The following is a 15,881-nucleotide window of genomic DNA, read 5'->3' as shown; positions in this document are numbered from 1 at the left end:
CAAGGACAAGCAGGGTGTAGCTTTCTGGGGAGTTCAGTGTTTATTTTCTAGAAAGAGAGCTAGCACTTAAGTGTTTTAAATATGTGAGTAACCCACACATATTTAAAAATGTCACTCTGGTAGCAGTATGATAATTGGAAGGGGCAAGATTGGAAGTAAACTGAACCAGTTAGGCCAAAGAAAGTGGGATAACATATTCAAAATGTTCAAAGAAAAAAAAAAATGTCAACCAAGAACCCCCTATCCAGCAAAGCTATCTTTCAAAAATGAAGGCAAAATAAAGACATTCCTAAATAAACAGAAACAGAGAATTCTTTGCTAGCAGATCTGCCTTAGAAGAGATACTAAAGGAAGTTTTTCAGGCTGAAATCAAGTGACCCTAGGTGATAATTCAAATTCATGTGAAAAAACAAAGAGCACTGATAATTATGCAATTATAAAATAAATGCATATTTCCTTTCCTTTTTATCTTAACTGATTTAAAAAGCAGTGGTAAAAGCAATACACATACAATTGTATTGTTGGGTCTATAACATATAGAAATACAATATATTTGCCAACAACAACAAAAGAGGTGGGTGGGAGCAAAGCTGTATTGGGCTAAGGAAATGATACCAGATGGCAACTCAAATCCACAGGAACAAATGAAAAGAAACAGAAATGGTAAATAAGAAGATGAGTAAAACAAAAGCTATAAATTTATACATGCTTTGTTTTCTTCTCTCAATTTCTTTAAAAGACATAAAACTATATAAAATAATAATTATAATAAGATATCATTCTGTTTGTAACATACACAGAAGTTATACATATATACACACATATATAAATATCTAACAATAATATCACAAAAAAGGAGAAAAGGGAATACAGTTATATAGAAGTAATATCTCTATATCTCATTGGAATTAAGCTAGTATAAAACTGAAGCAGATTCTGATGAATTATGATTTATATGGTAATCCCTACAGTAACCACTAAGGAAATATTATATATATATATATAATGAAGGAAATTAAAATCTTACATTAGAACATTTTCACTAATGCAAAAAAAGAAATAGAGGAATAGAGAAACTAAAAAGACCTGAGACATATAGAAAACAAAAAGTAAAATGGCAGACTTAAATTCAACTATATCAATAAGAACATTAACTATGAATAGAATAAAATATTGAATCAAAATGCAGAGATTCTCAGACTGGATTAGAAGAAAAGATCCAATTATGCGGATCCAATTATATGGGAGACAAGCTTTATGGTCAAAGTTCCAAATAGATTGAAAGCAAAAGGTTAGAAAAAGATATATCATGCAAACAGCCAACTACAGAAAAATAGAGTGGCGATATTAATAACAGACAAGTAGATTTTAAGACAAAAAAAGCCCCTAGAGACAAGAGGAACATTTTATAGTGACAAAATCTATCAGAAAAACATAACAAAAACATAAATGCACCTAACAACAGACCCAAAAAAATCTGAAGCAGAAACCCACAGAAATGAAAGAAGAAATAGACAATTCAACAACATTTGGAGATGTAAATACCCCTCTTTCAAAAAATAGATAGAACAATTAAGCAGAAGATCAACAAGAAAATAGAAGACTTAAACAACACTATAAGCCAACTAGACCTAAAAGACATCTATAAAACATTCTATCCAACAACAGCAGAATATACATTCTCCTCAAGAGCATATGGAACATTCTCCAGAATAGGTCATTAAAACAAAGGATTGAAATAATATAAAATATAAAATAATAATATAATATAAAGTATGTTCTCCAACCACAATGGAATGAAATTAGAAATCCATAACAAAGGAATTTGAGACACTCACATGTATATGGAAATTAAGCAATAATGGATTAAAGATGAAATCACAAGGGAAATTAGAAAACACTTTGAGAGAAATGGAAATGAAGACACAACCTACCAAACCATGGGATGCAGCCAAAACAGTGCTTAGGGGAAATTTATAGCCGCAAATGTCTACATTAAAAAGGAAGAAAAATATCAAATCAATAACTAAACCTTTCACCTTAAGATTCTGGAAATGGAGGAGCAAACTAAACCTAAAGCAAGCAGAAGGAAGGAAATAAAAAAGATGAGAGTGAAAATAAAAGAAACAGAGAATAGAAAAACAAAACAGAAAATTAATGAAACCAAAAATGGACTCCTTGAAAATATCAAGAAAATTGACAAACTTTTAGCTACATTGAACAAGTTAAAAAGAGAGAAGACTCAAATTACTATAAGCAGAAATGAAAGAGGGGACATTACTACTGACCTTACAGAAATAAAAAGGATCATAAGAGCATACTATGAACAATTGTATGCCAATAAATTAAGTAACTTAAATGAAATGGACAAATTCCTAGAAAGATACAAACTACCAAAACTGACTCAAGAAAAATTGAAAATCTGAATAGAATTAGAACATGTAAAGAAATTGCATTAGTAACCCACAAAGAAAAGTCCAGGCCTCACTGACTTCTCAGTGAATTCTACCAACCATAGAAGAATAATCAATACCAATTCTTCAGAAACTCTTCCAAAAAATAGAATAATAGGTAACACTTTCTAACTCATTCTATAAAACCTTTATTACTTTGTTTGATACCAAAACCAGATGAAAACATCACAAGAAAACTGCAGACTGGTATTTCTTAGAATCTAGATGCAAAAATCTTCAACAAAATACTAGCAAACTGAATCCAGCAGCATATAAAAAGAGTTATTCACCATGTTCAAGTGGGATTTTTCCCAGGAATGCAAGATTAGTTTAACATCCAAAAATCAATAACTTTTGATATATCATATCAATAGAATAAAAAACAAAACCATATAAACATCTCAATAGAAGTAGGAAAAGCATTTGCCAAAATCCAACAATCTATCATGAGTAAAACTCAGAAAACTAGAAATAGAAGGAAATGCCCTCAACCTGATAAAGGGCATCTGTAAAAAAAACCCACAACTAGCATCATACTTAATAGTGAAAGACTGAATACTTTTCCCCTAAGATCAGGAACGAAACAAGGTTGTCCACTCATGCCGCTTCTATTCAACACTGTACTGAAGGTTCTAGTTAGGGCAATTACACTAGAACATGAAATAAAATGACTAACAGGCACATGAATATATGTTCAACATCATTAGCCATCAGGAACATGCAAATCAAAACCACAATAAGTTCCCACTTCACACTCATTACCATGGCTAGAATCGAAAAGTCAGATAAGAACGAGTGTTGGCAAGGATGTGGAGAAAATGCAACCTCACACATTGCTGGTGGGAATATAAATTGGTTCAGCCACTTTGGAAAACAATCTGACAGTTCTTCAAAAAGTTAAACATAGAATTACCATTGACTCAGCAATTCCACTCCTAGATACATACTCAGTAGACATGAAAACATGCATCCATGCAAAAACTGTATCCATGATAACCAAAAAGTGGGAAAAACCCAAATATTCATCAAGTAATGAATGAATAGACAAAATGAGATATATTCATACAATGGAAAATTATTTGGCCATAAAAAGGAATGAAGTACTGAGATAAGCTACAACATGGATGAGTCTTGAAAACATTATGCTAAGTTAAAGAAGCTAGACACAAAACACCACATTTTATATGATTCCATTTACATGAAATGTTCAGAGTAGGCAAATCTAGAGAGACAAAAAGTGAGTTACTTGCCTAAGGTTTGGCATGATCAGGGGATTGAGATGTGATAGGGAAAGGATGCACCGATTCTACTGGGGGTGATGAAAATTTCTAAAGTTGATTGTGGTGATGGTTGTACAATTCTGTGAATACACTAAAAACCACTGAATGTTTAAAATACACACACACACAAACAAGAGATTATTGCAGTAATTCCACGAGAGTGGATTTGATTGCCACTCAAGAAGTAGGAAACTTAGTTCTTACTGATTGATTAGATGGGGATATTTCAGGATTGATAACTGAGTGTTTTTGTTTTTCCATTTACCAAAATAGTGAACTTAAGAAGGAGAGCAAAACTGGGGGGGGAAAGAGGAGCTCCATTTTGTACATTTGGAGTTTGATGTGCTAGTAGGACCCCAGAATGGAAATCTCCAGAAAACAGTTGAACATACAGGTCTTAAACTCAAGTAAATCTAGGCTGGAGAAACAACTTTGGAACCCATCATATGATCAGGTGGAAGCTGAGGCCACGTGAGAGTGTGAAACTGCCCAGACGAAGGGCACCAAGGACAGCATGTGATGCTCATCATAGAAAACATGGAAAGTATGAAAGAGAAATTCCTCTGATTGCCAACACAAAAGTTAACCTTTTTTTTTTTTGTAGTTTGAATATTTATTTTAAAGAAATGTTTACTTTAGTGTTTTTTTAATTACAGAAGTTGTGGGTTTACAGAAATCATGCACAAAATACAGAATTCCCATATATTGCTGCACCACCAACACTTTGCATTGGTGTGGAACACTTATTACAATTGATGATAGCACATTTTTATAATTGTACTATTAATTAAAGTCCATGGTTGAACTTAAGGTTCACTGTTTGTGTAGTATAGTTCCATGGATTTTTTTTTTTAATTTTTATTCTGTTAGCATGTATATAATCTAATATTTCCCCCTTTTAATCATGTTCAGATATATATTTCAGGGCTGTTAATTATGTTAAAGATGACCATATAAATATTTTTCTTCTGTTTTTTTCTAGTTCTCTTTCCATTTCTATATAGTTAAATATACAATTTTGTATCCTGACATTTTTCCACTTTATATTACAATATGAATATTTTCCCATGCTGTTACAAATTTTTTTATCCCAGAATCTTCCTACAGTCTTTTGTCCATTTCCTCCATGGGAGTCCCACTTTGTGACTCCCATCTGGGATGGCCCATGGTAGCTTCTTGCTCTTCTGTCTCCTCTTCATTACTGGTCACTCTGCCCTCCCTTTCAGCTTCACAACCTTCTCTTGTTTAGATCACAAAGACCCCTTCCTCCATGAAATTCATTTGATTCCTCACCAGAAGTGGATTATTAATTTCAGAGGGGGATTTTATATTTCCACTTCATTGTCCCTCCTGATCCACACTAGAAAGGTCACCTTGGGAAAACCACCTCAAAACACATGTCTTAAATAAGTTCCCCTTTTTGCCATCCTTTCTCACATTCTCTTTAATCAACCTTTAGCAGACTCATTCTCCATTTTATGCTTCCCCATAAAAGAAGCAAAATTGCATCAGTTATGCCAATGTGGTAGAAATCATCACAATTGAAAAACCAGAAATTCCTAACAAACCTAAGTTCTAAGTATACAGTTAAACAAACATGCAGGCACTTTACCAAAATAGACCCTGAATCCTTAGATTTACAAAGATGGAGAGTAAATACTGTATCTGAGAAACTACATCACATATTTATAGTCTATGATATCACTAGTAAAGTTCAACTGTCAGCAATGATTTATTTAATCTCTCCCCCATTAATCCATATTAAATAAGCTCTCTCTCTACAGAATGGCAGAATGCTGATTTCACTCTCCCAACCCACCGCCATTAGGAAAAAATCATCTCCTGTTGTGCATCACTGACTGCCACAACCCCTCTGAGGATAGAGGCTCACCATCAACATGCTCCAAATGAGGACAGTGAAGACAGAGAAGGGAGGTGACAGTTCAAGTTCACACAAGCAGAGCAGGATACATCAGTAAATACAACTTTTACCCAAATCAGAGCTCTAACCCCCTTCCTGGAAGAACAAAGCGTGAGGACAGAGTCACAGGATGAGGAGGCAAGTTCTGCCCAAGAACTCTTGATACCATCAGCCCACCACAACGCAACCCAGACTCCAAGAGTGGCTCAGCCCCCCAAGATTACACAGTGGAGAGCCTCATCCAATTGGGCATGGCTGGGTTGATTCTGTTGGTACTGGGGGTGCTGCTATTTCAGATGTAGCCAGGACATAAACACAGGAGGAAACAAATGAGCCATTCAGAGTGTAAGAGCCTTGGAAAATATCTGAGGCGTCCAGTGGTCCTGGAAGAAAACTGCATGAACTGCCTGCTGAGAAATTCGTGGGGAAGTACACATCACTTGGGTGCAGGGATGATGTCTGACATGTTTTCTGTTGAGGACCCTTCCACCATTAAACTGTGTTACTTTCCCTTTACTATTGTTGACTTTCCTTGACTGGATCCCCATCCCTCCTCATCCCTAGGACAGCAGGCTACATCCCACTTGGCCAGGTTGGGGTCTCCAAATAAATATGCCTTCATGCTCTGGCCCACTTTCAGGTAATACATTTTTCTTTATCTCTAATTAGAATATTCCATGATTCATACATTGATCTACTATCTCTTCAGCTCAGGTCATGATTTGGTTGTGATTACTGAATAAAGGCACTAATCTTCCAGTCTGGAAAGGATAAATCCAAAATGATGCCCTAACACCCTCTCTGGTCCTACAAGCCTTTCACACTTCATCAGATGCTACCTGAAGTAGTTTCCCCACAAATATCCTCACTTGGAATCAACAAAAACTGGTGTTTTAAGTGAGAACCCCATGCTGCAATAGTGAATCGACTCTCTAAAAATACATGTTTTTAATCAGCCCTGGTTTGTGGTATTTGCCAATTTCTGTAGCATAAATATGCCCTTTGTGGCCAACTTTAAGATGCCAGTGTGACATTTCTGAATGCAGAGTTGGGACAGGATGCACATAATCTTCTTTTAAGGTCAGTGCAACTTGGCTGCAGCACATCTCTCTGATGCCTCCAATGTACACCCCTATTTCCTTCTATTTTATACATAATGATCATTTCTACCTCAATGTTATGGCACCGGATCAACCAGAAAAATTTATACCCAAATCCTAGCAATCCACATGAGAGGCAAAAGAAAAAAATGACAGTAACAATTTGGGAAAGAATAGTGAGCACATGGAATTCCAATACATTACTGGTAGCAGTGAAAATTCCTGCAGCCAACTGGTTCAAAAGAAGGGGCCTGCAGCAGAACCCCTATGCATATGCTATGGAGACAAATGCATACATATTCACAAATATTGGATGAGCTCATTTATATGAAATAATTAAAATATACGAATTCATAGAATCCGAAATTAGAATACAGGCTATCAGGGATAGGGTTGAGGGTGAGGAATAGGGATTTAATGTTTAATTGGTACAACATCTGTGTTTGGGGTTATGGAAAAATTTTGGCCATGGATAGTGGCGATAGTAGCACAACATTGAACTGTATACTCGAAAGTGGTTAAAATGGGAATTTTTAGGTTATATATGTGTTACAAGAGAAAATTTTTAAAAAAATACTATAGAACTGTATATCACAAGAGTGAACCCTAATGTTAACTATGGACTATAGTTAATATAGTTATGATAACATTGTTTCATAGGTTGTAACAAAGTTACCACACTAATACAAAATATTAATAGTAAGGGAAAACTCTGCAAGTAGGAGGGATTGGTATGTGGGAGTTCTGTATATGCACATAATTTTTCTGTAACCCCAAAACTGCTCTAATAAAGAAAAATTAAAACAAAAACATGATGATGAGTAAAAAACAGAAGATTATAAAAAATGTATTAAATGATGAAACTAATGGCCATAAGATAAATAGAATTATAGATCAATTGATGTTTATTCTGGTATTTGGATTTCAAAAACAAGGTCTCTATGATGACAAAATGCATTGAATCATTTTAGCAGGTAAATTCTCAATTAAAAGTTCTCTTCCTAAAATTCAAGTTTGGCTAATATTTATGGATGGCTTATTATTATTCAGGAATCATGCTGGTTATTTTCTCATTTACCTCCTCAACAATCTTATAAAGTAGTTATTTCTATCTCCATTTAACAATTACAACATTGCCTCAGATTAGGCCTCCCTATAATTGTGCTTAAGAGCCTCCTCCCAAATACCTCTTTGTTGCTTAGATGTGACCCTCTCTGTCCAGCTAAGCCAACTTGGCAGGTGAGATCACTGCCCTCCCCCCTACATGGGATCTGACACCTAGGGGAGTGAATCTCCCTGGCAACATGGAATATGACTCCCGGGGAGGAATCTAGACCTGGCATTGTGGGATGGAGAACATCTATCTTCTTGATGAAATGAAATAAGCTACAGTGGCAGAGAGATTCCAAAATTAGCCGAGAGGTCACTCTGGTGGGCACTCTTACGCACAATAGACAACCTGTTTTAGATTCTAATGAATGGGAATAGCTAGCAATAAATACCTGAAACTATCCAACTACAACCCAGAACTCATGAATCTTGAAGAAGATTGTATAAAAAAGCAGCTTATGAGGGGTGACAATGTGACTGGGAAAGCCATATGGACCACACTCCCCTTTGTCTAGTTTATGGATGGATGGGTAGAAAAACGGGGGAAGGGAAAAAAAAAAAAAGGCACCCAGTGTTCTTTTTTACTTTAATTGCTCTTTTTCACTTTATTATTTTTGTGTATGTGGTAATGAAAATGTCAAAAATTAATTTTGGTGATGAATGCACAACTATATAATGGTACTGTAAACAACTGAATGTACACTTTGTTTTGTATGACTGCATGGTATGTGAATATATCTCAATAAAATGAATTTAAAAAAAAACTGTCTCAGAGATATCAAGTGATTAGTTCAAGTACACACAGGTAAAAAGAGGTCTATCTGGGGCTGTAACTCATGTCCTCCAAATCTAAATCCAGGGGTCTTTCCTGTCCACCACATACATACATTCTCCAATTCTCACCATTTATTTATTATCAGTCAAAATGCCCATGCCTATGATTCTCATCCTGTCATATAATTTATTTTTCTTTTATCCTCTTTGCAAAATCCTCAACACACAGAGAGACCTTCATAATCTGAATCCCCTCTCTGACTTGATTCCCTGGACTACCTCCAACATTTCCCATTCCTCTTTTTCTACCCCCTCTCAACCTTGCCTACTACCACACAATGTTATCCTATAAAGTATGTTTTAAAGATTAGCTAGATTAAACTTCCCCGTGATTTAAGATCTCAGATCAAATCACAAAGTTCATTCCACCTCTTAATTGGTAAGATGAAAAGTAGGTAACCCAGGGTTAGCACCAATATGCTTTTTGAAATTTTACTGGTCCATGAAACCCAGGAGCTACTACAATAAACAAGACTGAGCTAATAATAAACACTTCTTATCATTCTTAGCATGGAGTGATAAAAATAAGAAACTGGGTTTCTTTCTCCCAGTGGCTTTTACTTTCTAAATTCTGTTGTTAGTGTTTTTCTTCTAGATTTTAATAACTCTCCAATAAAAATATAAACACCAATGTGCTATCAGTTCACCCCAAAATGGTGATATGTGAGTCAGACCAATACTATGAACAAGAATTTGTTGCGAATAACACTCTTTGGAAAGCAGGTTACAGGATAAGGTTCAGGAAAAGTGGAGGGGGGTGGTTCACATAAGAGGAGAGGGGCTATTAAATAAAAAATTGGTAAAGAGATGGAGGAAAGCAACTTAGTGATTTCACAGTTTTGCCAATAATTATGCCTAGATTTTATACATGTGATTGAGAATTAAAATTTCTCAGTTGGTTGAAGCTTTTCTATAACTTCTTCTATTTCACTTACAAATACATTATTGCCTCTGTTATCCTCTGAAGAGGTATATATAAGATTTTAGATGTCATCCCCACCTCCCTTACTGAGTTAAGCAGACAGAAAAAGAGAGAGAGAGAGAGAGAAATATCTCTTTTTCAGATCTTTCTATTGGATTAATATTCATTATTTTCTCTTAAAATTAAATCCTGTATTATTTCAATTATTTCTCTATTCTCAAGAAAGAAGGGGAAATTTACTCTGTTCTTTCATACTTTCCAGATTTGTTCATTCCATTTAAATGTAATAGAAGCAAATCCCAACTTGTAATAGATTTGTTTAAAAATATTCTTTTGTTAATCACTTGTTGGAGCTAAGAACATATTTTGCCATAAAAACATATATAAATGGTTATTAAGTTCTAAAACTCACCCATAAATGTCTATCTAACATAGGTAAAGGTTAGGCATACCTCTAGTTATAATAGCTCCGCCACAAATCCTCTATTCAGAGCAAGGATAAAGGCATGAAAGGTTTTCCACCATTTTCCCTGAGCACAGGAGCAACATTAGGTTAAGACGTGAAAATAGGTCAAGTTTTCTGGCAACCACTCCCCATCTCTCCCTCAGTATCTACAGACATACCAAAGGCTGCTTAGTAGTTTTGTCCCTTCTTTTGCACTCCACTCCCCAAAGATTTTAAGCTTTAGAAATACCCCTCACCCCCTCCAAGCAAAACTTCCATTTTCTCAATGCAGCTGTCTCAGGGACATGAGAGAAAGAAAGCAACTTATGAAGAAAGATAAATGTATGGATAACCTGCATTTCCACTTTTAAAGAGATTCTTGTTAAGGAGATTTCAGACACTGCAACAAAGGAAACAAAAGAAAACCAGGGCTCCAGGAAGACAATGCCCCTGGACTGTTGCTCTTTTTCACCGGTTTTTCCCTAACTCTACCCCTAATAACATGAAATCATTCTTTCATATTGTATTTAAGAGTGCCTTGTCTCCACACTCTCTTTGTTGGCATTTCTGATGATGATGAAATACAGTAAATGGTTTTCCTTTTCATTTGTGCTACAGTAACTCATATAGCCCAGTTCCCACTTGGCCTACAGGAAGGTTCTAAAGTCTCTCCAGGGAAGGGAATTTGGAATAGTCACCTTCCACCTTAAAACAACTCCTTAAAACAGCACAAGTCTCTGGTGAGTTTCAGCCTGAATACCTCCTTCTGACTCCTGCTCTATGTCGTAGGACACTTGTCCCCTGGCCTGTGTAGTTGTATCACATGAGAGGCACGTTTCAGGAAAAAGTGGGTGTGATCTGCTGCCTCAGGAAATTGCCTAGTTGCCCAGGCACCAGGAGAAATTATCTGACCTTTTGGTGAGAAAGGGGTAGGGTGTCCACCTTGGGAATGTCCCTGTTGGGAGCTCTGTGCTGATGAAGGGATCTTCTCACACTTTAAATGAAGTCATTTGAAGTAGTGAGAGTCTGTGCTGGCTCATACAAGTCACAGCCCCTTTTGCAAGAGGTTAATTTGGATTACAAACAGAAGCATTAATCAACTCTCACAGTTATCATTGAATGGGTAGCTGCTCATCCAGAAAAAGAAACTAACCTACTATTAAGTCAGTTGTATACGCCTTCCAGGAAATAAAAGCAATTTCATCTAGTTAAATTGATTTTAAAGGCAGAGGCTCAGTTATTCCAGATTTTCTTGCTTCCTATCTAATAAACATTCACACATTTGTTTATTCATTCAACATGCATTCTTTGTTCTATAGATGCATAGCAGTAAATCCATGAATAACATATTTTATGCCTATAAAAGGCAACTGTTTGGTAGACCAAGAAATTGATACATAGAGAGAGAGAAAGAATTATTACAATACTAAATAAAGCATTAAAATGCATGTAAACTTCCTTTTCAAAGGCAGTTTTTTTTTTTTTTTTTAAAAAGCAGTATAGTAACATATTACTATGATATATGGAATGATTAATTCTAAACAATATATCTGAAAAAAAATTTAAGGGGCTATTTAGAGCAAGTGATGCCTAACCTAGAGTACTAGATTTTCAGGGACCTGGGAGAGTAGTAACAGAGGTCTGTAATTTTTTTATGAAATTTCAAAAGGCCTAAAATAAAAAATATGCAAGAGTGTGTGTGAGTGTGTATAGGTGTGTGTGTATGTGTCTGTACGCTCCAAAATAAGTCATAAGTCAGGCCTGCCTAACTATGCCTGACCATCATTGTGTCAACCAGAATCAATAAAAACTTATTAATATTATTTACAAAATAACACTTCTTCTAGCTATTATGAAAAAAAGGAAAATGGAAAAAGACTATCCAACGAATGCTGAAGAAGAATTTTCAGGAATAAATGGCCAAATAGATGCTGCTGTGGAATTAAATGGTGAGTGTTTCCACCAAAAATCATTTCCTTGTGAAAATTATAACAAGAAATCTGGCCTCTGCTTTAACACAACAGAAAATGGGTCTCCAAATGGGAGTCCTTGGTGCTTATTTTTGGTCCTCGGTTCTTTACAGGTTTAGCTAACCAGATTATCTATTAGAAAGAGTAAGCAAAAGAGGTCTGCCATTGTGGTTCTCTCTTTGCTAATGGAAAAGTTTTAAAACTACATATTCAGTCAATTCGTTAGCTAGATCATAAAGCCCTCCAGGTCAAAATCGTTAAAATACTTTCCCAGTGCCTTTCAAGACACTATTATCCCAAAACCTAAACATATAACTGAGAGAATTGAATTGAATTAAACTGGGTTGAATAAATTCAATTGACTATGTTGCGTCAGTCAGCCAACAAATCCTTCTTGAGTATGTAGCTCAGAGCTGGGCACTGTTCAGGAATGCAAAGAAAGATTTGACCTTGACCTCTCCTCTCAAGGAATGGTCAGCAATTTTTGGAAAATACCCATAAATCCAACATAGATCACATTATGGAGAACAAGACAATGTATACTTTAGTATTAAATAGTGTAGTACTGTCTTCATAATAATTGCAAGAGTAGATCTGAGGAAGAAAAGGTCAGAATCAGTGTCAGTAAGAGATTTCATGGTGGATCTTTATCTGGGTTTTGAAGAATGGCTATAGGTTTGATGAGGAGAGAAAAAGGGGAAGGGGCTTCCTGGAGGCAAAGAACTTGAGCAGAAGAATGAAGCTTAATAGAGCATGACATGTGTGGATGATCTCAAGGAGAAGGCTGTCTTCTGCCTGGAACAGAAAACAGGAGAAATGATTGATAAATTCAAGGATATTGGGTTGTAGGGTGTTGTGTGAACCAAGCAGAGGACTAGTTAACTGCTGCCTGACAAATTTCCAATTGTCCTTTGGTGCTACCTCGAGAATTACAATTATAATTACAAATACTGCTGTTTCTATATTTGCAAGTCATTTTTGCTAACCGCAATTCCAACTGTGTTTCTTTTAGGCTACATTAACTTCTTTTCAGGACCAAAACCATACAAGTATGGTACAGAAAAGGAAGATGTGGTTACTGTGGTGAAATCTAGTTCCTGGATCTGATGCTAAATAGCAACGTCTAGCCTTTCCCAAGGAATGGAGATAACTACCAGCAGCTGGTAACTGGATCTTAAGGACTGCAACAGAATGTAGGATAGTGACTTTTCCCATGGCTTCCAATTTTAAGGGCCATTTAGAGTTAATTGAAAATAATCATGCTACTGAATCTTATCATAGTTATGTATTCAGAGTTTTAATCCAAATGAGAAATTGATAATATGTTCAAATGCACAAAATCAGAATCAACACAATACTCTCTCCAATTCTGTTACCCATTATTTTTTCCTTGCATTATTTATTCCAATACACTGAAGCAAATTGATCAGTTTGGGTTTTATTTCCAGGAAGAAGCCTATTCATGATTTCCCTAACATATATTATAATTCTTTTCATAGGAAATGTCATTGACTTACAAATTATCATTATCCTCTACAAGCAGTGGCTTTTGTAGCCTTAGCATTTGTTAAGATGAATATAAATTTTCCCATGTTTACCTTAAAATATATCACAAAGTACTGCATAGGGTATGTTTGTTTGTTTCTCTAGCTCAGTGTATACTCACTGCTTTCTGAAGTAAGTTATGGTGGGCAAACCCATTCAAACAAATTTTCATACAAGGCCAGAAATGGGCACTGTACAACAGCAAAACTTTTCAAAAGAAGCTAATAAAAATGTCTTATTAGAAAAGTTCCTCATTTCTCTTTTCTGTTAGTATTTACTAGCTACTATCTAATTTTATTTGACAACAAACTCTGTGCACCTAGAGAAAATTTTAAACCATGTGACAGTATCATGCATATACAAACCCAGAAGAAACAGCAACAGTAATTCACTCAGTTTTCTGCCTCAGAAATACAATACTGCTGTCTGCCATTCTTATAATTTTTTTTAAAAAATATTGACCTCTAGAATGTAAGAATTCTAAAACATTTTAGTGGTTCTAAGAGTAAACAATGACGTTCATATAAAGCACTTCATACCCTGCCTAACATCTTAAGTGTTCAACAAACATTAGCTGTTATTGTTACCGTCATTTATTAAATTGGTCTCATATACTCACTAAAAAAAGACTTAGTATTAAGAAAGAATGTGGTAGTTACTTAAAGTTATTATAAGCCTCCCATTTTGTTTCTGATACTGGAAGTGGTTATTTTTTGACCAACCAGATGTAGAATATTTGGCAAATGAAGACGAGGTCAGGTATCTTTGCTCTCCAATGCCTCTATGGAGTGAGGAAAAAATCACCTTTGCAAAAAACAGTTAACTAAGGCAAGATCATTAGTATCATTAAGAAAGAAGGGAAAACAATTTGGCCATTCCCCAAAAAGTTAAAGATAGAGTTACCATATACCCAACTACCTAGCAATTCCACTCATATGTATATTCCTAACGAAAATGAAGATATTTGTCTATGCAAAAACTTGTAAACAAAAGTTCATAGCAGCACTATTATAACAGCCAAATAGTGGAAACAACCCAAATGTCCCATAAGTGATGAATGAATAAATAAAATGTGGTGTTTATTCAGCAACAAGAAATAAAGTACTGGCACATGCTACAATGTGGATGAACCTTGAAAACATTAGGCTAAGTGAAAGAATCCAGTCTGATTTGATTTACATGAAATGCCCAGAATAGACAAATTTATAGAGCCAAAAAAAAAAAAAAAAGATCAGTAATTGCCTAGGGCTAGGGAGGGGGAGAGAGTTTAGGGATAAATGAGGAGGGACTGCTAACTTGGGGGGAGGGACTGCTAATTGGTATGGGGTTTCTTTTGAGGATGATGAAAATGTTCTAGAAGCAAAAATGGTGATGGTTGCACAACTCTGTGTATATACTAAAAGTCCTTGAATCCATGGAATCATACACTTTAAATAGGTGGATGGTATGGTATATGAACACTATCCTAATAAAGCTGGTATATATATATGTAAAGTAAGCAGAGAGATCAAGGTGGTATGACGGGCCACACAGGTGGTGTGTTGGCCAGTGGTGGCAGGGATCATATGGCGACAAAACCTCAGCCTGAAGACACCTGGTGCTGAGCACAACCGAGCAGATGTCCACCTTGTGCCCAGCACTAGTCCAGGGCTGTGCATATTGTAGACACTTCATTAAATACATGAATGTTACTGAAAGCAATAAAGCATGTGCTCTGGGGCCAGATGGACTGAATTCAAACCCCAGATCTGCTATTTTTAGCTATGTGGTGCTGATCAAGTTCCCTAATCTCTCCATCTCAGTTTCCTCCTTTGTAAAATTGGAATAAGAATAATTCTTCCACCTTAGGGATGTTGAGAGGCTTAAATATATGAGTCAAAATACGCAAAGCTCACTTTGGCCCTCCATAAGTGCTCTATAAATGTTGATCTTGAAACACAATTAATGGTGTTTGGAGACATTTTTGAGAATTTGTGTACACCCCTTGAGATAACTACAGACCTCATGAGCTTTAGCATTGCCTTGAATAATCATTGACTTGAAACATTTCTTTTCCAAATTCAAAATCAAATCAATAATCAAGTAATATACTGACTGTGGTTAACCACCTCCTCCAAAAAAAAAATTCTTACAAATCATCATGCCTTTGTTGACCTAGATAACTCCTGTCTCCCAGATATAGTTAGCATGTATTTTGGAACAATATATCTCTCTAAAGCTCAATAAACAGTGATTGTGTTTGTGTCATAACTCAATCAAAACACTTAGACCCTCATTTGATACAAGAATGCTGTACAGAAA

General features: G+C 35.6%; 1 protein-coding gene across 1 annotated transcript in view; it reads left to right on the top strand.

Annotated features, from left to right (window-relative positions):
• Nucleotides 1-13,142, top strand: part of MMP20 (matrix metallopeptidase 20) — a 48,761-nt gene extending 35,619 nt beyond the window's left edge. Inside the window, 3 exon segments of the mRNA XM_037839785.1 lie at nt 1,278-1,291; nt 11,929-12,014; nt 13,048-13,142. Coding sequence (XP_037695713.1) covers nt 1,278-1,291; nt 11,929-12,014; nt 13,048-13,142 — 195 coding nt within the window.
• The last annotated feature ends 2,739 nt before the right edge of the window (nt 13,143-15,881 follow it).

This window comes from Choloepus didactylus, chromosome 6, assembly GCF_015220235.1.
Source record: "Choloepus didactylus isolate mChoDid1 chromosome 6, mChoDid1.pri, whole genome shotgun sequence".
NCBI classification, from domain to species: domain Eukaryota; kingdom Metazoa; phylum Chordata; class Mammalia; order Pilosa; family Megalonychidae; genus Choloepus; species Choloepus didactylus.
The sequence above is the reverse complement of the archived record's forward strand: the minus strand, read 5'-3'. Positions and strand labels throughout refer to the sequence as shown.